Below are 26,732 nucleotides of genomic sequence, written 5' to 3' on the forward strand. Positions count from 1 at the left end.
GACTTCTTGAAGCCATTCCTATTGGAAAGGCAATAACAGTTGTCACTTTTTTTGGCATTCTTGCTGGAAGTCCAATGCAGGGGTACCAAGCAAGGGCCGGTGTTGGCAGGTTCCCCACTGTCCGACCTCTTTTCTTTGGCGCTGTCCCAGCTCGCACTGCTGTAACAATCAGCTTGTGTACCGGGTGATGGATTTCCCTTTTAACTTTGCTACTGACCTCCCTAGGAGCTGTAGCATAAAGTATATACGTTGGCTAGTGGGTGAAGAAAATGCACTCAGCTAAGGCTGAGCTGCTGACTCAAAGCTGCTATACATTGTCATGCATATGGCTTTTTTAATTTGATTTTTTTTCAGGTTTCATTATTTTGTACATGCTTTTTACCTTTTTAGATGTCAGGCTTGGTTTGGTGTTAAGTTACCCTTTAATAAATCATTCTCTCACTTTGTTCCTGATTCCTTCCCTCTTTGTGTTTCTGTTTTCCTTTTCCTTTCATTATTTTCCAATCCACCTCTCTCTTCCTCTCTCCGACTTAACTCGCACCTCTCTCCCTCTCCTCGTTCCTCTCTCTTGTCGCATCTCTCCCGTGCCTCTCCCTTCTTCCCCTCTCCGCTCCATCCTCCAGTGGGCGACGGTGACCTTCCATCTGCCCCACCACGTGCTGAAGCTGGTGGCCAGTGCCATCGTCAACGAGCTGAAGAAGATCAACCAGAACGTGGCTGCCTTGTCTGTGGCCTCGTCCATCATGGACAGGCTCTCCTACCTCTTGTCAAGCGCCAGGCCTGAGCTGGGGGTGGGCCCTGGACGCTCTGTAGATAGGTAAGCAACCAGGGACAACTAAAAAAAAAAAAAACTTCAGAAATGGTCAGTGGAAAAGTGGAATGTATGGTTGTGTTTTTTTTTTTTTTTATAAAAAACTGAGCACTTAAACTAAAAAAATTTAATCAGAGAGTGAAAGGTGCTCTGTGTAGCATTTTTAAACATCCATATAACTTGTCATTATCATTTGTTTTGATACCTTTGTATAATTACCGTAAGCAAATAATACTATGAGACTATTGGTAGCCACTAGTGGTAGGGCTGGGCGATAATTCAATATTATCGTTTATCGTCTTTCAGTGGAATCATATCGTGATGATATGAAGATATTTTAATATCGTGACACACATTTCTGCTGTCTAAATTGATGATGACAAGCAAATTTTACTTAAAAACTCTTGATAAAATGAGGTATGGTAGGAAGATTATTTGAATATTTCAGTTTTGTTTGACATCACACCTAACATCACCATTCGGTTCAATGAGATGAACATTCATTTGATTATTTAACATGATTTTGCATACTTGAACCATATCATGACATATATTGATATTGAGAAAAATCCTTCTGATTATCATGATATTGATTTCAACCATATCGCCCAGCCCTACTAGTGGTATTGTTTATAATAATGTCTCAAAATGAATGTGGTATTGATTTATTGATGATAAAGTGCTACACATAGTAAATTGTAGTACATTGATTTGAACATTTAAAGGTGCTGTCATAGTACATATGGTTTTTAATTCCTGCTATAGGCCAGAATTACACCTCTTAGCAAGTAGTGTTTAAAGAGTAATGTGAATTAACACTGAGATCAGCACAATAAAAGAAGTATAAGTTAGACTACATTGCACAAAGACAACATACAGGGACACATGATACTCTGCACACACACATACTGGATACTTTTCCAAAAACGTGTCGCTGCTGCTTTCTTAGATCATTGATGTACAGCGAGGCCAACAGGAGGGAGACGTTCACATCGTGGCCCCATGCCGGCTACAGGTGGGCTCAGCCTGACCCCATGGCCCAGGCGGGATTTTACCACCAGGTAGGTTTCTCAGCAGCCTCTGTACCTCTTTACATCTGTCAGCTCAGAATCGGCAAACGGAACAGAACGCGTGTCTTATCGTGAGACGCTTTAGTTCATGCGTGATCTCTGTCATACGCACATCACACAGTATCTGCATGCATGGCTGAGCGTGTTGAAATGCTGATATTTCAAACTGTCAGTCACACTGAAATGAAACATGACTTTTTTTTTTTTTTTGCCTTTTTTAGGTAATTGAAACTATCACACCATGCCAAAAAAAAGAGGAATATTGTGTTTTTATATCAAAAAAATACCAGGAGGTGACAGAAATTATCTCATTGGTTCACACTTTTGAAAAACAATTATTATCAGGTGATATAATGTAGCGGTATGGACGCTGGTTCTAATTTGCTGTAGTTTCCTACCTGCTGTACGAACTACAGATTCTTAAGAATGATAATGGCCGTGAAATGGCTTGTGTATCTTTTTCTGACCTGGTGCTTCTCCTTTTTTTCTGTATCCCTCCGCCGCCTCCTGCAGCCTGCCTCTACGGGTGATGACAGAGCCATGTGTTTCACCTGCAGTGTCTGTCTGGTCTGTTGGGAGCCCACAGATGAGCCGTGGTGAGTGGAGCTTATTAATAGTTCCTTCTTATCTATTTTGCTCGTGTCTTATATTATTTTTTTCCCTTTTTTTTTTGCTTGCCAGAAGGGCCAGCATCTTAATGTTCTGCTGTGTCTAAGAGCCTGTAGTATTTTCATTAGGTCCTTGTTGAACTGACATGTCTGCGGTAGTAACCGGTAATAGGCCAGCACCTGCTGATGCTTGTTTTCACTGGAGATTCATTATTCTAATATTTTTGCCATGGGCTAGGGACTGCATAGACAACTAAGTACTTTATGGTGACCAAAGACAGTAACAGTATTTTTTCTTGCTTCATCTCAATGTAGTTACATCCCTTTGCTGGCAAACAGTTACATTAAATGTCTGACTTATCTGCTCTCACTCCAGGGCAGGAATTATACCACGGCCACACGGCCAGTGCCATGGATGCCCCGGAGTGTGGCCGTAATGCCCCTTCTAACATGAACTATCCACACGGCCAGTTTGGCATGCCCTGTTTTCAACTGGCCGTTGTGCATTAAAAGAAAGTTGCTACATTTAAAACTACATGTGACGCAGCAAATAAACAAACTCAGGTTTCCCAGAGTCTCTGTCATCACGCTGGACATCAACAGTAGCGCGTGATTTCTCCCACTCCCTCAAATATATGTGTAACGTTAACGTAAACATTAACAGCTAATTATTAATTAAACTGAGAGGGAGAGAGAGAAGCCATCGCTAACTGCTAAGCTAAGTAACTAGCAGATCTGGAAAGCGTGTAAACAACTGTGGGATTAGAGAGAAAGTCTCTAAAAGAAGGAGAGAGATATGAGAGCTTGAGCAGAGCTAGTGTCAGTTTAAATGTACAGCGGGTAATTAGCTGCTGTAATGAAGAATACAGCAAAATGAACCGGGTTGAGATCGAGCAGCAAAAACGCTGTCAGTAGCAGTAGCCTGCATATGAGGCGTTTAGGGAACATCTGTAATTTGTAGCTACAGAAAATAACCTGGTTACACTTACGTCATCGTGTGTTACTGGACATGTAACTAACTTTGCAGTCGGAGCCATCTTACATATGTGCTGTATCACACTGCAGCATTTTTCTACTAGGATATTTAGGAAAAGGAAAAAGGACTGAAAAAAGGATTTTAATAACCAGTGGTTTTGTCCTTGGTGCCCTACATTTTGGCTGCGATGCCCCAATAAATTTGTATTTATCAAAGGCCAACGGCCTTGCCCTAAAAATGACTTAATTCCAGGCCTGTCACTCCATTCTCCACTTCAGAAATGTTACACAATGTGACAGGCATAATTAACTGACTAGTCTAGTTAATTATGGTTTGGTTTCCCTTGAATATTTTAAAATACAGTGTGCCAGCCTTCAATTGGTTGATGCTTGTTTGACTGCTACTGCACTGCCTAGTGTAAGACCACACACTGTATTTCCCTTATGCAGGGCTCTGGCTGGGTCTCTGCACTGCATAACAGTGCTGAACATGGCAAAAAGCATTGCAAATGAACGAGCACACACAGAGCCCAGCTCTTTATAGAGGTGCTCCTCCCGAGCACCTAATAAACTGATCATAAATCAGTACTATAGTTCCCAAAAGCACCATCGGACTGTACAGAATCTGTACTTGTTTTTATTGTATTTTTTAAATTTTTTTTATTTGGGACATCTTCCGAATCCAGCTCTGTTATGCATATTATGTAACTCTTATGCCCAACGTTGCTCCTGAATCTCCCCCTCCCCCCCAGGTCCGAACACGAGCGACATTCCCCCAACTGTCCGTTTGTGAAGGGCGAGCACACTCAGAACGTGCCGCTGTCGGTGACGCTGGCCACCAGCCCGGCCCAGTTTCCCAGCAGCCCCGACGGCTCGGACAAGATCGCCTGCTACGGCTTTGGCAGCTGCCCCCACTTCCTGGCCGCCGCCACAAAGAGGGGCAAGATCTGCATCTGGGACGTCTCCAAGATGATGAAGGTCAGACTCAAATCACATTTACAAGACCTTTTCTTACCACAAGCTTGAGACATTTGTAAAAACCCTCATAGCATCAGCTAATGAACACATGATAGAAAATAGGGTTAGATCAATATATTGGTCCAGTTTTTGATTACATATTTTATGGATAACTGATCAATACTAAACTGGTTGTCTATGAGTATATTATTATTATTATTTGTATTATTTATGGAAGCCTGTAAAATCTGCATCTCATTTGTATGGGTTTCAATGAAGAGTCCCATGATGTAAATGCTTTTTATGAGTTTCTTTTTTACCTTGACAGGAATACAAATCTGGGGTAAACATTCCTTGTAGTCTTTCAAACTTGCATATATTGAATATTGGCACAAAATATCAACTATCAGCCATCAAAAACCCGCATCGGTCTGACCCTAGATTAAAGTGATTGTGATGGTGTCGCTGATCAGGTACACTTGAAGTTTGAGATCAACCCGTACGACCCGGCCATCGTGAAGCAGCTGATCTTGTGCGGCGGCGAGCAGAGCCAGCAGACGCTGACCGAGTCCCGGAGACCAACTCTGGCCTGGCTGGAGGAATCCTCCTCCTGCTCGGACCTCCCCAAGCTAGAGGGAGACAGGTAACACACATGCACATACACACACTGTTATACACTCGTCCAAAACCGGGTCTCTCCGGCACGCGAGCCCTCGTATACCCGCCTGCTTCTCAGTTTTGTGTTTTATCATGTCCTGACAGTCTCTCATCCTGTCATACTATTTCTCCTCCTCCAGTGATGACCAGTTGGAGGACTCAGACAGTGATGAGCATTCCAGATCAGAGTCAGTAACAGGTATGAAGGCTCAATCTCTCTTTTTGCATGCTTTCTAAACTTTGCAAAAGCAGAAGTAATCGTGTTTACATTGTCTGCAACAGAGCGGTAACAATGGCGGCGGATAGTGATTTGGAACTGGAAATTGCTTTGTTAGATGAGGAAGATGAGCTGATTTGTCTATCATTATCGAAAAAGAGAAGATTATGTCAATAGAGCAGCTGGTCTCTTTGGCCTGCTCCATGTTGTCTTCACTATCAGGGGAAATCAAACAGAAACATGTATAAAAGGAAATATGAAGCGGACCCAACTGGACCACAGTTCTTGCGGTCTTGCATCACCCTTCGTGCAGTAATATTTTTGGAGAGGTCCATGTAAGCAACCGCGCCAGCCTCTGCGGGCTATGCCGACACTGCGGACACCTATGGCATAACTAAGCCTTTTTTCCCCCTCTTTTTCCTCTTTCAGGCCAGCCGTCCCAGCGGGAGAGCATGGAGGTGAGCCTAGGGGTGACGGCGCTGAGTGTGCTGCAGCAGCCAGAGAAGCTCCAGTGGGAGGTGGTGGCCAGTGTGCTGGAGGACACGGTCAAGGACCTGGAGGAGCTGGGGGCCAACCCCTCGCTGGCCCAAGCCAAGGCCCACGGCCAGGACAAGGCCAAGGACAAGGTCCCTGACCACCACAACATTCCCTTCCCCTGCCTGCTGGCTGGAGGCTTGCTCAGCTACCGCTCAGCAGCCAGCTCCCCCTTGGCCGGACCCCCACCCACAGCCCCGGCACTGGGACGCAGGACCATGGACGGTCCCCTTAGGACTCAGGGCACTGAGCCCATCCACACCGGGCCCCTACAGGACCAGGGCCCCATGGAGATAGAGACCTGCAACCCCCCAACGGCAGCCCAGGAGCTGGGCTTCTCCAACCTAGCAGGACCCCTACCTCCGAGCCCCTCTCCCCTGCCTGCTGTGCGCAGGACTATGCCCGCGCTCCTGCTGTACAGTATCAAGGAGGTGGATGACAAGTCATCCGGGAAGGTGTTTGCTCAGATGAACAACCTAATGAGCAAGGGGCTCCATGAGGAGGGCTTCACTGTGCCACAGATTATAGAGATGGAGTTTGACACGCACGAGCAGCTGCTCCTTCAGGACCCGCCCATCACATATATTCAGCAGTTTGCTGACGCGGCAGCTAACCTGGCAGGGCTGGACGGCCACGTGGACAAATGGAGCACACTGGCCGCAGCCACTGTCTCTGCGCCGCCTCGACCCGGAGCCCTGGTGCAATTCTTGAGGCTGCCCAAACAACTTGAAGAGGAGAATCTTTATGTGGACTCCATCACGCCCTGCTGGGACGGCGTGCACCTTTTGGTGGGACTGCAGCCGTGTGGCGTGGAATCTCTGAGCGCCATCAACCAAGTAGAGGCCCTCAACAACCTCAACCGCCTGCACTCCGCCCTCTGCAGCCAGCGAAAAGGTGACCCCCTCCACCCGATGGCCAACGGGGTGGAAGCCCACCACCCGGGGGGCTCGCCCCCGCAGACACCCCTGATCCTGCCCCCAGCTGACCAGCAGCAGCAGCAGAGATCCCTGGGTGGTGGGAGTGGAGGGGGTTATCTCGCGATCTACAAGCTCAACTACTCCACCCGCATCGTCACCTTGGACGAGGAGCCCGTCAAAGTGCAGCACATCCGGGACCCCCGCGACGCCATCACCTCCCTCATATTACTCCCCCCGGACGTGCTGGACGGCAGGGAGGACGACAGCGAGGAAGCCCCCGAGGACTCCCTCCCCTCCGGTCCGAAAAACGGCTCGTCCGGCTTCGGGACCGGCCCCGCGGGATGCGCCGGGTCCGGAACCGGGACCGCGTACGGAGCGGCCGCAACCAGCACGGGCGCTACCGTCATTAGTCCTTCCACCACCACCACCTCCGGCTCCAAAGAGTGCAAACGGCTGGAGGTGGCGGGCCTGGGCCACTTGGTGGTGACGACGCAGGCCGGGTACATCATGATCCTGGACCTGTCCACCTTGGAGGTCCTGGCTAAGGTGGAGCCGCCCAAGAAGGAGGGGTCAGCGGAGGAGACGGACCCCTTTGTCTCGGTCACCTATTGCTCCGGGACCGACCGCCTGTGTGCCTGCACAAAAGGTGAGTGCAATCCAGATACTAGGTTAAGGAGGGGTGACTGTTGTGAGTATGTAACTTCTGCATAGCGATGACAGATATAGCCTAATGTTTTTTTGTGGGAGGGAGGGTGGTATCAGTATCAGTGGTATCAGTTAGTTTCAGAGGGTGTTTTTGCTCCTGTATTTACTTCCCTACAACATAACCAATAGATTAGCAGATAAGCATAGGCGAGGTCATAAATGGTAACTGGTGAGCAAAAAATTAAAATGAAAATGAAAACACCTTACACAATTACACACAATTAATGACATTTAAATTAAAATTGTGATAAGGGTCAAGTGAAGCATGTTGTAGTGAAGGCTAAGGTTAGGAATAGGGGTCAATGAAAAATTGTGTGTGACTGTGTTTATACACACCTTCAAATTGTAGTATGTTCTAGCTGTTTTCCAGAGTAACACTTGAGTGAGGACGGAATCAAATTGAATCACGTTAGAAGGTGTGTGTATGTGTCTGTGTGTGAAATCCTAGCAGGCCTATCGGGGTGTATAGGTATAATGTTCCGTTCACTGTCTAGATTCTAAATGGAGGAGTCACATATGTGTTTTGTTTTTTAAATAGGCGAGATTTGGTTTTTTGTCCACATAACTGTGTGCAGACTATATTTAGGACATTTACTGTAACTGGAAAGGATAGAGAGGAGTGCACACCCAAGCAGAGGTGCTGGGTAAGGCAAAAACTGAATCCATAAACAGTGAAGTGTAGCCGCATACTCAACTCTCATTGCGACACAAACATTTCAGCAAGAAGCTTCAAGCTTCACTGTATCCAAAAAGTATGGTAGTCCAGGACCTGCAGGTGAATATTAGAAAATGTACAGACATGTATAAGATTAGTGTTGAAATGAATGTGAAATGAATAATTTGTGGTGTTTTTTGCCCTCTTCTTAAGGCGGAGAACTTCATTTCCTTCAAATTGGAGGTGTGTGTGATGATATAGATGACGGCGACATGTTCGTCGACGGCCCCCTTTCTAAAGGGGCTGAACAGCTGCTGGAGGGGGCCAAGCCCTCCTCCAACCCTTCCAGCCCTGGGATCACAGGTAGGAACGACAGTCAGTTATTCCTGGTGGTTCAGTGGTCCAAAGCTGGGGACACACTAGACGACTATCGCCCCGGTTTTAGCCAGGATTCACGATCGGGCCGAGTCTGTCCTGGTCTGCACTCGTCTGCAGATTTTGGGGCAGTCGGCGTGGCCAGTTGGCACAGAAAATCTATAAGTGTGTGAGGGGTACAGACTCTAATCGACAAGTGTGTGAGGGGAACGGACTCTAATCGACAAGTGTGTGAGGGGAACAGACTCTAATCGACAAGTGTGTGAGGGGAACGGACTCTAATCGACAAGTGTGTGAGGGGAACAGACTCTAATCGACAAGTGTGTGAGGGGAACAGACTCTAATCGACAAGTGTGTGAGGGGAACAGACTCTAATCGACAAGTGTGTGAGAGGAACAGACTCTAATCGACAAGTGTGTGAGGGGAACAGACTCTAATCGACAAGTGTGTGAGGGGAACAGACTCTAATCGACAAGTGTGTGAGGGGAACAGACTCTAATCTCTTGCCTCCCAACGTGAGTCAGAGCCACTACGATTATATCAAACGTTTGATTTTTACAGCAGAATCTGGAGGCAGTCGGGTAGTGTGTACTCAAATGCGAATGAAGCTATGCCATAACAAGCCAATGCAGTGTTTAGCCCACACCAAGGAGCAATCAACTAGTTAATTCTTCATAGAATAAATGTATAGATAGGCCTACCAATCTTTCTGGTACCAAGGCACACAGGAAAAAAGTACAGGGAAAACTCAATTATTGATTACACAAAACCTTGGCTGCCAGATGCCGATTTGAGACCGGAAAGTCAGGTTTTATAATTATTATTTATTAGCCTACATGTCCGGTTGGCTGTTCTAAATCGATTAGAAGTCGTCGTACTTTGTTTTTACTTGGCTCCGTGTCGTCAAAGATGCTCTATACTTTCTGAACCATCTCTGGTGTCTAACTTAAAATGACGTTAGATTCAGGCGGATACGTCGGTCTCTAGTGATCGGTTAGGGGAAATCGAATCCCCCCCTCCCCCACGGAAATCGGTTAGAGTGGAGGCAATGTCAGACTGAAGATGGAAATGAAGTGCAACCAGCTGAAGATTCTTGTCTGATATCAGGCAACAGAAATAGATCAATATGGTCCTTATTTCTGTTGCGTCCTACTAGAGTGGTATCACCTGCCAAGTTAGTTTGTGCTCCCACCTACCCACTTACTCACCTGCTTTCCATGGAGCTTTGCCAAAAGTGAGATCTGATCACACGTGGACAGAATGCGACTGAGAACGCATCTAAATACAGGTGTAAAATGCGAGAAGGTGATCGGATTATTTCATATCTGGATCGCATATCCAGACGCAGAGCACATTTTTTTAATACCAGGTTTTCTGATGCTTAAATACAGCGATTGGCCTGATAGGGACACTACAAGTAAAGGTCAAAATTTCAAAACTTTGAAGGGCTATAACTGCTATACCGCCGGACCGATTTTGAAGATACCCGGGGGAATGATTCATCTCGGCACCGCGGATGGATGATGCATCAAATTATTGATCGGCCATAAGGGGTGCCTGCATCATTTCGGGGGAATGACATGTTCGCAAGTTCGTCAGCTGTAGCACCAAGTGGGCGCGATGATCCCGCGGTTCTCCTGGCACGTCGACCCGTTCCTCCTCTCCGCTCTGACACACTCTTGTCAATCTGTTAATTCCCGGAGTCCACCATCTCACACTTTCTCCTCCTCTCTCTCCCTCCCTCCCTCCCTCCCTCCCTCCCCCGCAGGAGTGGACCTCCTGGTGGACCAAGCACTGACCACGGAGAGCCTGACGTCGCTGGTGGAGCTGACCCGCTTCGAGACGCTGACGCCCCGCTTCTCGGCCACGGTGCCGCCCTGCTGGGTGGAGGTGCAGCAGGAGCAGCAGCAGCGGCGCCACCCGCAGCACCTCCACCAGCAGCACCACGGGGACGCCGCCCAGCACACCCGCACCTGGAAGCTCCAGAGCGACAGGTAGCCGCGAACGTTTAGTCGATGGATCTCATATCTTTATTGATTTTGAACATGGTACATCACTTTTCCAAAATGGGTTGGTCGCATCATTCAGGTCTCCCTCGAAACAGCTTCCCTCCCTCCTACCCGCCCCCCCATGGACTCTGAGCCATCGGTATAGATAAAAACAATGATGATAGTTTACAAAATGATAATAATAATAATGAACATAAATTACTTATATACATATACACATGCAATACTGTGCAAAAGTCTGAGGCACCCCTAGATTTTTCTTATAAATTTCTTAGAAGTCTTAGATGTTTGTTTTCTGCATTAGTGTGTCAGTAGACTGCTGTTTATTGTAAATTTTTGATATTCAGAAACTTTTCATTTCATTAGTTTTGAAAGCATCTTCGCTTTATGGATATCTTTGACATATGCCTAAGACTTTTGCACAGTACTGTATATCCACATGCATAAATGCATAGATATATACCTGCATATCAATTTGAGAGAAAAAATCAATAGATAAAAAAAAATAAATAAAAAAAGGGTGTACAGTCTCACTTGGTAAACGGCAAATTTACGACGTTAGGATATCAGGTCTTGATTCCAAAAATGTAAGAAATGAATCCCATATTTTATGAAAAATATGACTTTTTTTGTCCGATTGTATAAGTAAGTCTTTCAATTGCTATGCAAGAAGAAAGCTTGTTAATCCAAAGGTTCAGAGATGGACAGCAAACACTGTTCCAGTGTCTGGCAATAAGACGTTTCGCTTGTATTAAGCAAAGGTTAACCAACTTACTTTCATGAGTTCTTAGGGCCAATGCTTCTGGAATAAGACCAAGAATACAAATCTCTGGGTGTACAGGGATTTCTTTATGAATGATGGTAGAAATTGCCAATAGCTTGTTGAATAGATATCTATACTCAGACCAATGTGTACAACAATCACAGCAGCTCCACACTTCCCTTACAGCACGGTCTTGTCTGATTGTTAACTGGCAAGAAATGCTGTATGGCATTATTACTAGGATTACACCAATACATCTACTGTATGTTTCCAGTTTGTCTAATGAACCGGTGACTCACGTTCTCTCTCCAGCTCGAGCTGGGACGAGCATGTGTTCGAGCTGGTGCTGCCCAAGGCCTGCATGGTGGGCCACGTGGACTTCAAGTTTGTCATGAACGCCAACATCACCAACATTCCTCAGATCCAGGTCACCCTGCTGAAGAACAAAGCCCCCGGGCTGGGCAAAGTCTGCGGTGAGGACCCTGCATTCAGATAAACTCTCCTTGTGATCGCTCCCATAAACCCCTGGACGATTCACGGGTCGTGTGTGGAAATGCTTCTTAAATTTTCTAATTTTCATTCAGTTTGGAGACGATCACGAATCTAAACCTGCGTTCACACTGCCAGCATCTTTGTTGATGGGTTGGTCTATGCAGCTTTATAGGAAATGAATGGACTTTGATAACTTGTCGATCGTGTTGCTTGCAGTGTGGACACAGGTCGGGAAGTATAGAAGCCACTATTTGTATCTGAATCCCCATTCTCATCACTCAATCAGAGACGGCGGTGGACAGACAGATCTCCTTCCCGCTGTCCCACGTCCTCCATGCCAACGGGGAGAGGAACGGCCAGCCCCTCCTGCACGACTTTGCAGAGGACATCCAGTTCATGGACATAGAGGAGACATCAGGTAAAGAACTGAACCAACAGATGACAGGTACAGTGCAGTACAGCTCTAGGGGTACCAAGTTTTTAGATTGCCAAGTCTAAATACAGGGTGTCCCTCTGTCCTCAAAAAGTCTTACTTGAAAAAAAAAAAGTAATCTATCTAAAATATCAACGGTACATGTCAGGTTTTGGTGTCAGTACCTCAGAATCAAAGAGCAAGTCCTTTAAGTGGATTTAATAGGTTCACCTGGTCCCTGGTCGCTCTATCACATGGAAAGAGCTGGAGTTTCTAGTATTTTGAACACTCAGTGTAAGTTACACTGAAATAGATCGAAAGAAAATGAAACACTCACACACATAAGATATTCATTGGATAGGACTGGAGAAAAACCAGCGATCAATGGCCAGTGCAACGGCAGTATGATGGAGGTTCCTCACTGATGGCAGTGACATAAAAACAGTCTGTAAACCTGCAATGAAGTTTAATTTATACACATTTTTTTCTATGTAATTTAACAACAGTAATGTATCCCCCAGTTTCCCCACCATTGAATAGGTATGGTGGGTCACCCTGCCTTAAAGAACTGCTAAAACTAAAATCATTTCTTTACTCTTAAGTTTCAGTGGAGAGTTTTAGTGTCCCATGGTATAAATGCTGTTTCTTGGGTCTTTCCACCATACTAAGAATACAATTCTTTGGGGAAACACAGAATACTTGGAATTTGTGACATAAAAATGTTCAAATTTAAAGATATAGAATATTGGCTACTGGCAGCTTCAGTACAAAAGTTATCCTTATCGAATATATTATACTGTCTAGCACAAGCAGAAATGTGTTTGATGTGTCTTCTCCAGGCTCCATGCTGTGCCCATTCCTAGAGGACCATAAGGAAGACATCCTGTGTGGTCCGGTGTGGTTGGCTAGTGGCCTGGACCTCTCTGGCCACGCCGGCATGCTCAGCCTCACCAGCCCCAAGCTGGTCAAAGGTAATAATAATCTTTATATGCAAGGTGACTGACCTGCTGACAAGACACATTTTTACTTCTCACCCTTCTTTTTTTCCATCCTGACCTGATCACATCATGACCCTTGAGGCTTTTGTGCTATGGAAGACCATATCAAGAATTATTCATTATCTGTGTGGTTGTGAGAACAGATGTGATGGGGAATATGATAGGCATTTAGCGCAAAGGAGTAGTTCAAACCAAAATGAAAATTAATGGCAGTTGAAACTCCATTGAAGTTACCAAGTTCCATCTGGGCCTTCTATTATTTGGCAGGTGGGCTCCTATGGTCCCTCACTGCTTGGGCAAGGCAGCCCACACGTATTGGCCGGATATATTTCCGTTTTGCTCTGTCACTCACATCGCAAGTCCAATTGATGCCAAACTTCGTACACGCATCACACGCAGATTGGACACAGTGTTGATTAGTTATGGCTTTTGTCAAGTTTATCATTTAATTGTGGCCATATTGTTCATCGCACATTGTTTAAGTTATTCACAATTCACAAACTTTCTATTGGAAAATATGCCTCTTGTTCTAGGCAGTTTATGGCTTCAAAAACAGACAGGCCTGGATTTGAACCCACAACCTTTAGCATGAGACACGGATGCTTTACTTACTGAGCCAAACACCTCAGATAGTTTTCGTGAGATCTGGCCAATTATGTAGACACGATTTTTTGGAAATTGATTGATGTGATTTGGTTGGTTTACTGTAGGTTTGGGTATCTCAGTCCCCAGAAGTGGTCTACCACTTTTGGCAAAAAAAACACATAAAATACAAAATGGTGGAAAATCAAAATGGCTCACATTGGTAGTCCCAATGGAAAAGTTGTACATCTACAACGCCCGGATGTGTGGACAAAGTTTGCTGTCAGTTGGACTTGCGGTGTGAGAGTTTGTAAACGTAAATATGTGTGCTATTGCGCCACCATCTGACGAATATGTGGTGGGCTGCCTTGCCTGAGTAGTGTGGGGCCATAGCAGCATGGAATCACTCAAGCTTAGTTATGGCAAGTCATGGAAAAGTTATTTACATCAGGGCCACAGCGGGAACCCGTTGTCCTCTCGAGTCGCCTCTTATTTGTTCGCATGCACATCTGCACCTTCATAATTAGGGTGGTTCTCAGCCTTCGTCTTCCCCCCCCTCCCTCCGCTGCAGGCATGGCGGGAGGAAAGTACCGCTCCTTCCTGGTGCACATCAAAGCGGTGAGCGACAAGGGCATGGAGGAGAGCCCCCGGCCCGTGGTGCGGATGCCCAGTGCCAAACCCCAGGGCAGCAAGGGCCACTCCCTGTCCACCCTGCTGCAGCGCGCACAGGCCTCCAAGGTACAGCCTCACATTTCCCACAACTGTGTCCGCTCCTTTGACCCTTCTTTGGCCAAATGAGGACACACTCTTTGATGAGAAATGATCATCCGAAGACACCATGTACTGGTTGTCTTCAGTGTCCCATGTTGTCTTGCAGAATAACGACACGAGTCATGACTATTGTTGTAAAAAGACACATTCATGAGTTGTCCGCTTTGAAAATGTAGATCCCTCCTTTGGCATCACCTGCTGGCAGACGAGTGCAACTTCTCAGAGTGCATTTCCTTTCTGTAGTCAACATTCCTGTGTCACCAGAGCGGCAGTTGTATTAAAAAAAAATGTGTGTGTGTAGGAGAAGGCCTCAACATCGAAAGCGGAGCCCCCGACTCCCTCGAAGAAACTGGAAAACCTGCGCGGCTGCGACCTGCTGCAGGAGGTTTCGGTCACAATCAGAAGGTTCAAGAAGACGTCGATACCCAAAGAAAGGTCAGCTCACCCACGCGTTTCAGCGCCATATCTCTGCGGGACGCCCTGTGTATTGTTACGGGTCGGGACGTCCAGTTCTGCAGACGCTTTGGTCTCGCTTTTATTCAGAATTCTATCGTAACGAACCTGTAAATGCTTCAACTGCCCTCCAGAGTCCAGCGCTGTGCCATGCTCCAGTTCCCGGACTTCCACGAGAAGCTGCTGAACGCCCTGTGTCGGCGGACGGACGACGGCCCGGCCACCGAGCACGCCCAGAGCCTCATCTTGGACATCCTGTGCTGGCTGGCGGGGGTTTTCTCCAACGGACCCTGCAGGTGGAACTAAGCCTAGAACAGATGCCCACCAAGACAGTATCATCTAGGGTTAGACCAATATGTGGGATAGGCAGATATTGGCGTTTTATTAAAAATGAGTATGAACCAGTCACTGTTGTCCATATGATGGATTGTGCTTGATTACATATTTTTACACAATTGATCAGTACTACACTGGTTGTCTATGAGAAGCTTTGTTGTCATCGTCGTGGTATTATCATGGGTTTCAATGGAGAGTTTGTGTCCCACGGTGTAAATGCTTGTTTTCCACCCTGCAAATTTCTGAATTTTTAGGCATGAAAATGTTCAAATTTAAAAAAATATTATGAGCCTTTAAAACCCCCATATTGGTCGAACCCTAGTATCAGCCCTAGGGAAAAAAAAAGAATACCTAAAACAGCTCCTACTCTTGAGATATGTCGTAAATATTCACAGACTTCTGGCGCAGTCTTACTCATATTTCATATCATTTTTCTTTCCAGCCTGAGAGAAGGAAAGGAGGGTTTACTGGCGAAAACTCGGAAAAGGCTGACAGATATCGTGCGGGTTTGCTTCTTCGAGGCCGGCCGGAGTATAGCCCACAAATGTGCCCGCTTTCTTGCACTTTGTATTAGGTAAGAAACAGTGACGTTTTCATTGACGATGCTTTGCCTTTTGGGTTTTGTGTAGATTTAATAATGAACGTGTGTTTTTTATTTCTTACCGTAGCAATGGGAAAGGGGACCCAAGTCAACAGGGTTTTAGCATGGGTCTTCTGAAGGCTCTGCTGGACAACATGCCTTACTTACCTGCAGCAGCAACAGGTGGTAAGTAACTGAGCAAAAACAGCTTTTACACCCTTGATAATCCCACTAGCATCACCAGCACAGGGAGATAATGTGCAACAAACCGAATTGCTCACAAGCTGAAAGAGACTCAATAAGAAGCTGTATTATTTTGATTATATATTGACTTTGTACATTGTTTACCTTGTGAATTTGACTGTAATCTGACAAATTGTTTTATGTTGTTGGTCTTCAACTTTGATGTTTGCATTGATGCTGCCAGGTCTCAGTTCAAAATCTCATTGGGACTAACCTGGTTATTTAAAGGTTAAATAAACAAGATAAAAAACTGTATGTAGGCAACAAAAGTGTTTGTATCATCAATATATTGTTGTCAAATTGATTGTGATACTTTGGTATAATTACTGTAAGCAAATGAGACCATGGTGGAGATGATTAGTAGTAATCTCACATTGGTAGTATTTTTAGTGCTAGTGTTTCTCAAAATTAACACTATATTTCCCATAAATCCCATTGCTTCCTTTCACAAAGAGGATCTAACAGCCTCCTCTTCCTGTTTTGTATTGTAAAGCAATCTAGCTTGTTTACAGTAATTATACTGACCCCTCCAATCCCCCAACCATACCTTTCATCTCTCAAAACCCCCGTCCGGTTCCAGGTTCGGTGTTCTGGTACTTTGTGCTGCTGAACTATGTGAAGGAGGAGGACCTGGCGGGCTGCAGCACCGCCTGCGCCTCCCTGCTCACCGCCGTGTCCCGCCAGCTGCAGGACCGCCTCACCCCACTGGAGGCGCTGCTGCAGACCAGGTACTCATCCCGAAGCTTCGACTCAGGGGGGAAAAAAGTTTATGGGGTCTTTTTTTTTTTCTTCTTAAAAGCCTCTCCTCTTATATCCTCCAACTTGTCCGTTTTTCCTCCCCAGGTATGGTCTGTACAGCTCTCCGTTCGACCCGGTGCTGTTCGACCTGGAGGTGAGCGGCTCGTCCTGCAAGAACGCCTTCAACAGCAGCATCGGAGTCCAGTCAGACGAGATCGACCTCTCTGACATTCTCTCAGGTATGAGCAATGCGCCGATCCTGCACTATAAAAAATGCAGAACGCAGAAAACGTCGAACTGTATCTTAACCAGTTCTGCAACATTCTGCTCTGTGCAACAGTTGCTCAATCAGTCACTCAGTCTGCGAGTCACTCATACTGACTGAAAGACAAGGAGCCTATATACAGGCTGACATGAACTTAGGAGCAGTGACTAGTTTTCCAAGAAAGTAAGGTCTGAATATTTTGATGTGAAAAATGACGAATCAAATAAAAAAACTTGCAAATAGCAAATTTTGATCACATTTTCCAAAATAAGTATGCTCGCTTGAGATGGAAATGTTTTTGTCAAAGAAATTAAATTTTTTCATATAGCCCTGATATGTCATCCTTGATAGCGCAAAATCGTTTTTCTTTTCTTTTTTTTTATCCGGTTTGAAACTAAATGAAAAAATTGTGTCTTCTTCAAACATGGTTCATTGAGATATACAACATATGAATTGTCTTGTAACACACCTATATCAAATGGACCAGTGGTATAAATGTACTACGGCTGAACAATTAATCGAAATTTTATCGAAATTGCAATATGGCCTACTGCAATTTTCAAATCGCAGGAGGCGCAATATTTGTTAAAGGTGAAATGTGTCAAAATACCATTTTTAATGAAATATTGTGGTGCTGCAGAGATGTCCTGGCCTACACATCATATTCTACAGACTTAAGAAAACATCTTTGTTTGGTACAGATCCCCGCAAAAATCACACCATAATCATTTTAATACGTTTTTCAATGAAAATGAGAATAATGATGTAAAAATTGTCATTCTCTCTAATATCGCAAATCATATCGCAATTGCAATATCAGTCAAAATAATCGCAATTAGATATTTTTTCAAAATCGTTCAGCCCTAAAATGTACTGGCAATTCATATCCCAGAAGACCTGACAGACTAATCTTGAAACGAAACTTGAAACATGAAACAAAATTGGTGAGGTCTTGTAGACTTGGAAAGGAAACCATTTATCATCTTTTATCATCTACTGTTGCAAAATTGTTGAAGGTTGCATCATTGACGCACTGGATTTTATAATTTTGTTTTTATTCTAATTATCGAGGAAAAATTTTTTTATTGCATGTATATGTGTGTTTTGTTTATTCTTATATGGACACGTACACTATATCTGTTTGTATGCAATAAAAAAAAAAAAAAAAGGCAAATAGTGATACCCACTGTCTCCCATGTATAAGGTGGCCATTGTAGTTGTATGACCAGATGCACTTGGTACATTTAAATATTACCAAGTGCATTTCTTCACCTCTTGCTCTTTCCATTTCCCGTGTGGATGTTTTGATGCCTGTTATTTTTTTGCTTCAACCCAGCTGACGGAAACATACCCGATTTTTATCTTTGGTGACATTTTAAAAGTTGCTATCGGTAAAAGTTGAGTTCCACTTTTTGTCGTTGAGTTTAATATTCCTCTCACCACTGTTTTTACGAAGAAGACGCCAAAGGTCAGGTGTTATCTCGACTAATCGGCTGCGTGTGTGTCTGCCCCCGTAGGGAACGGAAAGGTGAGCAGCTGTGCGGCGGCGGAGGGCAGCTTCACGGCCCTGACGGGGCTCCTGGAGGTGGAGCCTTTGCACTTTACTTGCATCTCCACCAGCGACGGCACGCGGGTGGAGCGCGACGACGCCAGCATGTTCACCGGTAAACTTTTTTTCTGTTCCTGGCTCCCGAAGACCCACGAAAGACCACACTCTCTCCTAGACCAGTGGTTCTCAACATTTTTCATATCAAGGAACCCTAATTTAGTCCACGGACCCCGATTTGATGAAATGTTGCCTCTCCAACCCAAATTTGAGAATACTTTTATTGTTAGATATGATTTTGTTCAGAATTCCATGACTATCTGTATTGTAGGTAGAGAGATAACAGTGCAACTATGATCAAAATAGTCATTCGTCTACATTCTCTAATTGTGTTAACTTCTTTTAAATTAAATAATGGAGAAGTTTAACAATTCATCAATTTGCTGGGGACCCCCTGGAACCCCCTCAAGGACCCCTGGTGGTCCCCGGACCCCACGTTGACAACCACTGTCCTAGACCACAAAAACGGCTGCTCATAAAGAACGAAACACTAACTAAAACACGATAATTGTCTACAAATTGAGTTCTTTACCGAGCAGTGCCTAATAAAAAGTAAAAGTTGTATTATTATGAAAATCTAACTATAAATCTTCAAATTTTTCATAAAACTCCCATAATCCTCTTTGTATGCAAATGAGTTCTGATGATGTCATGGTTAAAGTTCAGCATTATTTCATTTACAAGAAGTTAACACAATTAGAGAATGTAGAATGACTGTTTTGATCATAGTTTCCCTGTTATCTCTCTACCTACAATACAGATAGCCTTAAAAATTCTGGACAAAATCATATCTAACAGCAAAAATATTCTCAGATTTGGGTCCGAGAGACGAAATCTCATCAAATGGGGGTCTGTGGCCCTATTGTGGACTAAATTAGGTTAGTCCATGATATTAAAAAGGTTGAGAAACACTGCATTAGATTACCAGGACTGCTGCCATATAGTGATGTATGGTGAGATTAGACAGTAAAACATCACATACTCTGACATTTTTATGTCCTGCCACCTTGGTACATGGTGCAGGAACACCTGCCTTGACTGTAAAACCCTAAAAGTAGCAAAACACCTTCATACATGTATACATATATGTTTTTATTTGTTTCATTGAGACCTAAAGCCATGTTGAATACGGGGTCTAACTGCATCATCTGCTGGCCGAAAGCGACATTACAACGAACGAGGAGCATATTAGCCTGGGAGCAGACAGCATAACAGCATGACATCTCCTCCTCCTCCCCCTCCTCCTCCTCCCCTCCAGTAAGCACGTTCGGCGTGACCCCGGCGGTGGGCGGCCTGTCGACGGGCACGGTGGGCGAGGCCTCCACGGCGCTGAGCTCGGCGGCCCAGGTGGCGCTGCAGTCGCTGTCCCACGCCATGGTGTCGGCCGAGCAGCAGCTCCAGGTGCTGCAGGAGAAGCAGCAGCAGCTGCTCAAGCTACAGCAGCAGGTTAGAGACCTACGCACACACACACACACACACTGGATTTCCAGGGTTCCTACGCAGGTCTGGAAAAAGTATGAAAAATGAATTTGATCATTTCCAGGTCTTGAATAGTTTGGGAATTTGAAAAAAAATGTCTGGAAAAGTATGGAAAGTGTTGCGGTCCAGGTCCGATACACACATAATTCTAGCTTTTATGTTGTTGTAGAGCCACTTTGAGTCCACAGGTTTTGTTGATGTGAAGAATAATGTTCAGATAGAGGGACGCTCTTATTACCCAGCCGCTGTCAGCATGCATTATATCAAATACCCACCAAAATCAAATCCGGTCAAGAACATAGGGTCTGGGAAAAATATGGAACTTGAAAATGGAAACCCTGGATTTCACTCTGGCTTTTGGAGAGGTATTGGTGGTGAAGTTGCAAATGGGCCATGGGAAGCGGTTGACTAGGATACACAATTACGTTCATCGCACAAAATAACAGTCATTTATTACATGGCGCTGTTGAATATTGAATTCTGATTGGCCAACGAACACCTTCTGAGGTCTGAGGGCTTAGTAGGCAGCTTTTCTGTAGAAGTCTTTGGGATGCCAGTAATGACACATACAAATCAACGCTATCTAGCCTCCCTTTGGGTCTATAACCCACAGCTGAATTGAAATTCAGGCATGTTCTCTGGGGGTTGTTGAAAGGCATTCTGGGAAATGTAGGAAATAAATAAGTGAAATAGATGTCAGGGATAGAGTTAAGGGATTGTATTTTGCATTTTGTTATATGTATTATGTACATTTGTTCAAAGAAAACGAAAAAGAGCTTATTCTGGTCTAATTGCATGTATATTTGTATGGATATATATGCTCATGTATATGTATTTATGTCAACATGCTCAAATAAAAAACATTTGACAGCTGAAATAGATGTAGATTGAGGGGAAGTGGGTACATCAAAAAAGTAAATTGCAAAACTTCATCACAAAATAACTGGTGGAATGCATTGAACTTCACAAATTGACATGTAAAAGTGGAAGAGTATCTGAGGGTGGATTTCTTCTTAAAGTACTAACTCTAGCTATGCTCCTAGTTAAATGTGCTCCATCCTCTAGCTAGCAGTAACCCTTTATCTGTGTTCGGAACAGAAGGCCAAACTGGAGGCCAAGCTGCATCAGACCACCTCAGCCGCCGCCGCCGCCGCCTCCGGCGTGGGGCCCATCCACAACTCTGTACCTTCCAACCCCTCCTCGGCGCCGGGCTTCTTCATCCACCCGTCCGACGTCATCCCCCCGACGCCCAAGACCACGCCCCTCTTCATGACCCCGCCCCTCACCCCGCCCAACGAGGCGGTGTCGGCGGCCTTCAGCGCCGAGCTGGCCCACCTCTTCCCTGGCTCCATGATGGACCCGGGGCCCGTCAACCTGGTCGCACACAACAAGAACAGCCAGAAAGCCAAGTCGGTTAGTAGTGTGTAGCCTGATGCTTGATTAGTTACAATTGGCCAAGCTGCAGTAACACCTAGCAAAACAGTGGTTCTCAACGGGGGGTCCGGAGACCACCAGGGGTGCTTGAGGGCATTCCAGGGGGTCCCCCAGCAAAATTGCTGAATTGTTAAACTTCATTATTTCATTTTACAGAAAGGATTATAGAATGTAGGAGAATGACTGTTCTGATAGTTTCTCTGTTATCTCTCTACCTACAATACAGATAGTCATGGAATTCTGGACAAAATCATATCTAGGAATAAAAATATTCCCATTTGATGAGACAGGTCCTTGATATGAAAAAGGTTGAGAACCACTGCTGTAAGTAACGTGGCCTCGCAGTGGGTTTGAAACGAACAGCCAGCTAGTTAGTATAGTTTTCTTATCATGTTAGTCAGCCAGAAACCTTAGCTGGTTAGTAGCATGTTGTCTAGTACAGTGCTTCTTGGTTTAATCCCAGGATCATTAGGATCATGTAGTCTGGCAGCTAGCAGCTAGAACAGCCAGAGAGATAAGTGCAACTAGTGTAACTGTAATTGCTGTACACACAAATGCAAGTGGATGGATGTTTTCCCTGTCTGTATTAATTGGCGTCATAATGTTGTTTGCTCCAGAACCCCATGGGGAGCGGTCTGGCGTTGGCCATCTCCCAGGCTTCTCACTTCCTCCAGCCTCCTCCACACCAGTCCATCATCATAGAGCGGATGCACTCTGGTAAGACCCCAGCTCCCTCTGTGGCTCATAGCACTCTTCCACCTCTTTAAACCTTTTTTTTTTTTGTTTTAAACCTGTATGCATATATGAAACCTTATAATAGCAACATGTGTTTTTTTGCAGGTGATGTCCCATAAACATGTAATTCTAACTGATTTCTAGTAAATCCATTGACTAAAACGCTTCTCTCCCCCTCCATTCACCCCACACCCCCACCCCCACTCCCCCCTCTCTCTTCCCCTTCCACCCCAGGAGCTCGTCGGTTTGTGACGCTGGACTTCGGGCGCCCCGTGCTGCTGACGGACGCCCTGATCCCCACCTGCGGCGACCTGGCCTCCCTGTCCATAGACATCTGGACGCTGGGCGAGGAGGTGGACGGCCGCCGGCTGGTGGTGGCCACCGACATCAGCACCCACTCCCTCATCCTGCACGACCTGCTGCCGCCGCCCGTCTGCCGGTTCATGAAGGTCTGTTTGTCGTTTTTTTTTCTTTGTGTGATTTTGTTTGTCTGCCGTAATGTTAAATTTCCATATTTATCTCCACTGTCAATGCTGTAAAATCAGGAAGGTAGGTTTTTCTACTTTGCCTTCTACTTTCATAGTGTTCAGAGTAGGGCTGGGCGATATATCAATATTATATCGATATCGTGATATGAGACTAGATATCGTCTTAGATTTTGGATATGGTAATATCGTGATATGGCATAAGTGTCTTTTCCTGGTTTTAAAGGCTGCATTACAGTAAAGTGATGTCACTTCCTGAACTTACCAGACTGTTCTAGCTGTTCTATTATTTGCCTTTACCCACTTAGTCATTATATCCACATTACTGATGATTATTTATCAAAAATCTCATTGTGTAAATATTTTGTGAAAGCACCAATAGTCATCCCTACAATATTGTCGCAATATCGATATCGAGGTATTTGGTCAAAAATATTGTGATATATATTTTGATATTTTGTCCATATCGCCCAGCCCTACTTACAACTGAACATTTAGCCCACTTAGAAACGTAGAAAACGCTGAGATATATATCGTGTATCGCCATTCAGCCTAAAAATACCGAGATATGATTTTTTTTGGTCCATATCGCCCAGCCCTAGTCCAGAGCGGTTCCTTACCCAAACGCCGTCCTTCTCGTTTTGCTTTCCCCCGAACTCAACCCCGCAGATCACTGTGATCGGCCGCTACGGCAGCACCAACGCGCGGGCCAAGATCCCGCTGGGCTTCTACTACGGCCACACCTACATCCTGCCGTGGGAGAGCGAGCTCAAGCTGATGCACGACCCGCTGCGGGGCGAGAGCGAGGCGGCCAGCCAGCCGGACGTGGATCAGCACCTGACCATGATGGTGGCGCTGCAGGAGGACATCCAGTGCAGGTGAGAAACCCCTTCCGGAACACCTGGGCCTACCAAAAATACGGGACGACAGAAGAGCTGCAACGATTAATCGATGAGTTGTCAACTATTAAATTAATCGCCAACTGTTTTGATAATCGATTAATCGGTTTGAGTATTTTTTTTTTTTAAGAAGAATAAGTCAAAATTCTCTGATTCCAGCTTCTTAAATGTGAATATTTTCTGGTTTCTTTCCTCCTCTATGACAGTAAACTGAATATCTTTGGGTTGTGGACAAAACAAGACATTTGAGGACGTCATCTTGGGCTTTGGGAAAACACTGATCCACATTTTTCATGCATTTTCTAACATTTTATAGAGCAAACAACTAATCGATTAATCGAGAAAATAAATCGACAATGAAAATTATTGTTAGTTGCAGCCCTAGACAACAGGGAAGTGGTTTGAAAATAACTTGGAATGACTGGAAATGTGTCCGAGATTGTTTTGCTGTACCAGGAAATCTAGGGTGTTTGGCTATCCTACACAAATGCAAGTCGGAGAATCGGGATTGAAGTGACTCCCCTCTCCCCCTGTTTCTTTCCCCCCCGCCCCCTCCTCCTCCCGCCCAGGTACAACCTGGCTTGCCACCGGCTGGAAACCCTCCTCCAGAACATCGACCTGCCGCCGCTCAACAGCGCCAACAACGCCCAGTACTTCCTCCGCAAGCCCGACAAGGCGGTGGAGGAGGACCAGCGGGTCTTCTCGGCCTACCAGGACTGCATCCAGCTGCAGCTCCAGCTCAACCTGGCCCACCACGCCGTGCAGAGGCTGCGCGTGTCGCTGGGCGCCGGCCGCAAGGCGCTGCCCGACGCCGGGGCCCCCGAGGCCCGCGAGCTGGTCCACAACTCCTCCACGGAGCAGCTGAGGACCATCATCCGCTACCTGCTGGACACGCTGCTCAGCCTGCTGCACTCCAACAACGGTGAGCAGCCAGGGCTTGGTGTGTGTGTGTGTGTGTGTGTACGGTTTTGTATCTCTGAGCGATGGCCAAACATATATAAAGCAGGGAGTATATTCTTGATCGATCACATTACAGGATGTGATCACAGGAGGAAGGCTAGTTAGTGCCGCAACATGTCGGCCCGTTTTTTTAATCAATACTCTGTATTAACCAACACAATAATAATCGATTAATCGTTTAGTTGTCAACTATTAAATGAAATTAATCGGTTTGAGTGAATTTTATATGAAAAATAAGTCAAAATTCTCTGTTTCCAGCTTCCTAAATGTGAATATTTTCTGGTTTCTTTACTCCTCTATGACAGTAAACTGAATATCTTTGGGTTGTGGACAAAACAAGACATTTGAGGACGTCATTTTTCACCATTTTCTGACATTTTATAGACCAGACAACTAATCGATTAATCGAGAAAATAATCTACAGATGAATCGACCATGAAAATTAGCATCTCTCTGGGAAATATTGCAAATAAATCAATTATTTGCACCCTTGGATGCCTTTGCCCCTGCTTGCCTTTGTATGGAGATTGGAGATACATATTTAATACTTTTTTCAACGCATTTTGCTAAAAGTAGCATTCTCAAAGTTGTCCAAGGTTAACTGGGAATCCTAGACTTAATCTCCTTATCGCCTTATCCACGCACAGAATCATCATACAATTTCACGAGGCTGCCTTCATGAAAGGGAATATTCATCTCCCCCAGCTGCAGGCTCTCGCTGTCATTGTTTGTGCGGAGACTCTCTATCCTTAGTGAATTCCTTTGGGTTCCGTGTTGGAAGATGCCTTTCTTTCTGACGCCGCCTCATTATTCTCCCGACCTCAAGCGTGGCTCTCCACTGGTGAGGCCAGTGAGAGGAAGATGACACGGAAAAAGTCTTGATGGGAAGACAAATGTGTCCTGCTTGTCACGGTAGCGATGTCATGATGTGAGGAAATCCAAACAAGTATGCATGAAGATACTGAGCTTGTCAAAAATGTGTCAGTGTTATTAATGAGATTTTGGCTCTGTTTTCTCCTTTAGTTATCCCTCTGGTCCTTCTCTCATCATTTCCCCTCCATCTTCATCTTTTTATATTCATGCATTCAGTATCCCCTCTCTTCTGCAGCAACTTAAGCTGTGCACAAAGCACATGAAAAGGTGTGTCTCTCCTCCCTCCTCCTCATCACGTTAACATTCCTCTTCCTCCAGGCCACTCGGTGCCCTCGGTGCTGCAGAGCACCTTCCACGCCCAGGCCTGCGAGGAGCTCTTCAAGCACCTGTGCATCAGCGGGACCCCCAAGATCCGCCTGCACGCCGGCCTGCTGCTGGTGCAGCTCTGCGGAGGCGAGCGCTGGTGGGGCCAGTTCCTCTCCAACGTGCTGCAGGAGCTCTACAACTCTGAACAGCTGCTCATCTTCCCCCAGGATAGGTGGGGGGGCTCGCACTCACTACGATTATCACATTGCACATTGACGTTTTTGTCTAGTGGTGGTGCATGAGATTTATAATGAATTTGGGACTAGAGATAGCTGTAGGCGGTATTATTCTCACATTATTGATATCATTATCCACTTGATGTTTTGAAGTAATAGAAAACTGTTTTCATTTTTCTGCACCTTTGAACATTGGAGGGAAGTTGTTTGTATTTATTGGCTATTAAAGGTTGTCTGTGAGAGTTTTGGCAGCCAGAAATCTCAGATTTTAGCCAAGTAACTGTTGAGTCATTGGCATTCAGCATCAACCCTGTCAACCCCAAGCAGATATATTATGGTCATTTACTGCTATGAGGCAATAAAAACCTTACTTACTGCTAGAGCTGAACGATTTTGAAAAAATATCTAATTGCGATATGATTTGCGATATTAGAGGGAATGATCATTTTTACATCATTATTCTCATTTTCATTGAAAAACGTATTAAAATGATTATGGTGTGATTTTTGCGGGGATCTGTACCAAACAAAGATGTTTTCTTAAGTCTGTAGAATATGATGTGTAGGCCAGGACATCTCTGCAGCACCATAATATTT

The 26,732-nt window shown here is 45.2% G+C and overlaps 1 protein-coding gene across 1 annotated transcript in view; it reads left to right on the plus strand.

Annotated features, from left to right (window-relative positions):
* Positions 1-26,732, plus strand: part of birc6 (baculoviral IAP repeat containing 6) — a gene marked incomplete at its 3' end in the record, with an annotated part of 48,348 nt that overhangs the window by 15,384 nt on the left and 6,232 nt on the right. Inside the window, exons 4-30 of the mRNA XM_071543479.1 lie at positions 624-817; positions 1,761-1,872; positions 2,395-2,477; positions 4,217-4,442; positions 4,895-5,064; positions 5,219-5,277; positions 5,725-7,392; positions 8,320-8,469; positions 10,250-10,475; positions 11,566-11,726; positions 12,032-12,163; positions 12,997-13,128; positions 14,309-14,475; positions 14,810-14,943; positions 15,096-15,257; positions 15,740-15,871; positions 15,966-16,063; positions 16,701-16,848; positions 16,964-17,097; positions 18,641-18,787; positions 19,988-20,175; positions 21,307-21,621; positions 22,260-22,359; positions 22,612-22,826; positions 23,532-23,740; positions 24,331-24,683; positions 25,913-26,132. Of these exons, the coding sequence (XP_071399580.1) occupies positions 624-817; positions 1,761-1,872; positions 2,395-2,477; positions 4,217-4,442; positions 4,895-5,064; positions 5,219-5,277; positions 5,725-7,392; positions 8,320-8,469; positions 10,250-10,475; positions 11,566-11,726; positions 12,032-12,163; positions 12,997-13,128; positions 14,309-14,475; positions 14,810-14,943; positions 15,096-15,257; positions 15,740-15,871; positions 15,966-16,063; positions 16,701-16,848; positions 16,964-17,097; positions 18,641-18,787; positions 19,988-20,175; positions 21,307-21,621; positions 22,260-22,359; positions 22,612-22,826; positions 23,532-23,740; positions 24,331-24,683; positions 25,913-26,132 (6,035 nt within the window). The remainder of the gene's footprint in view (positions 1-623; positions 818-1,760; positions 1,873-2,394; positions 2,478-4,216; positions 4,443-4,894; positions 5,065-5,218; positions 5,278-5,724; positions 7,393-8,319; positions 8,470-10,249; positions 10,476-11,565; positions 11,727-12,031; positions 12,164-12,996; positions 13,129-14,308; positions 14,476-14,809; positions 14,944-15,095; positions 15,258-15,739; positions 15,872-15,965; positions 16,064-16,700; positions 16,849-16,963; positions 17,098-18,640; positions 18,788-19,987; positions 20,176-21,306; positions 21,622-22,259; positions 22,360-22,611; positions 22,827-23,531; positions 23,741-24,330; positions 24,684-25,912; positions 26,133-26,732) is intronic.

The sequence above is a fragment of the Centroberyx affinis genome, unplaced genomic scaffold, assembly GCF_046629955.1.
Source record: "Centroberyx affinis isolate AG114_WGS23_722 - 3 ecotype Tasmania unplaced genomic scaffold, CSIRO-AGI_Caff_v1 ptg004319l_1, whole genome shotgun sequence".
Lineage (NCBI taxonomy): Eukaryota > Metazoa > Chordata > Actinopteri > Beryciformes > Berycidae > Centroberyx > Centroberyx affinis.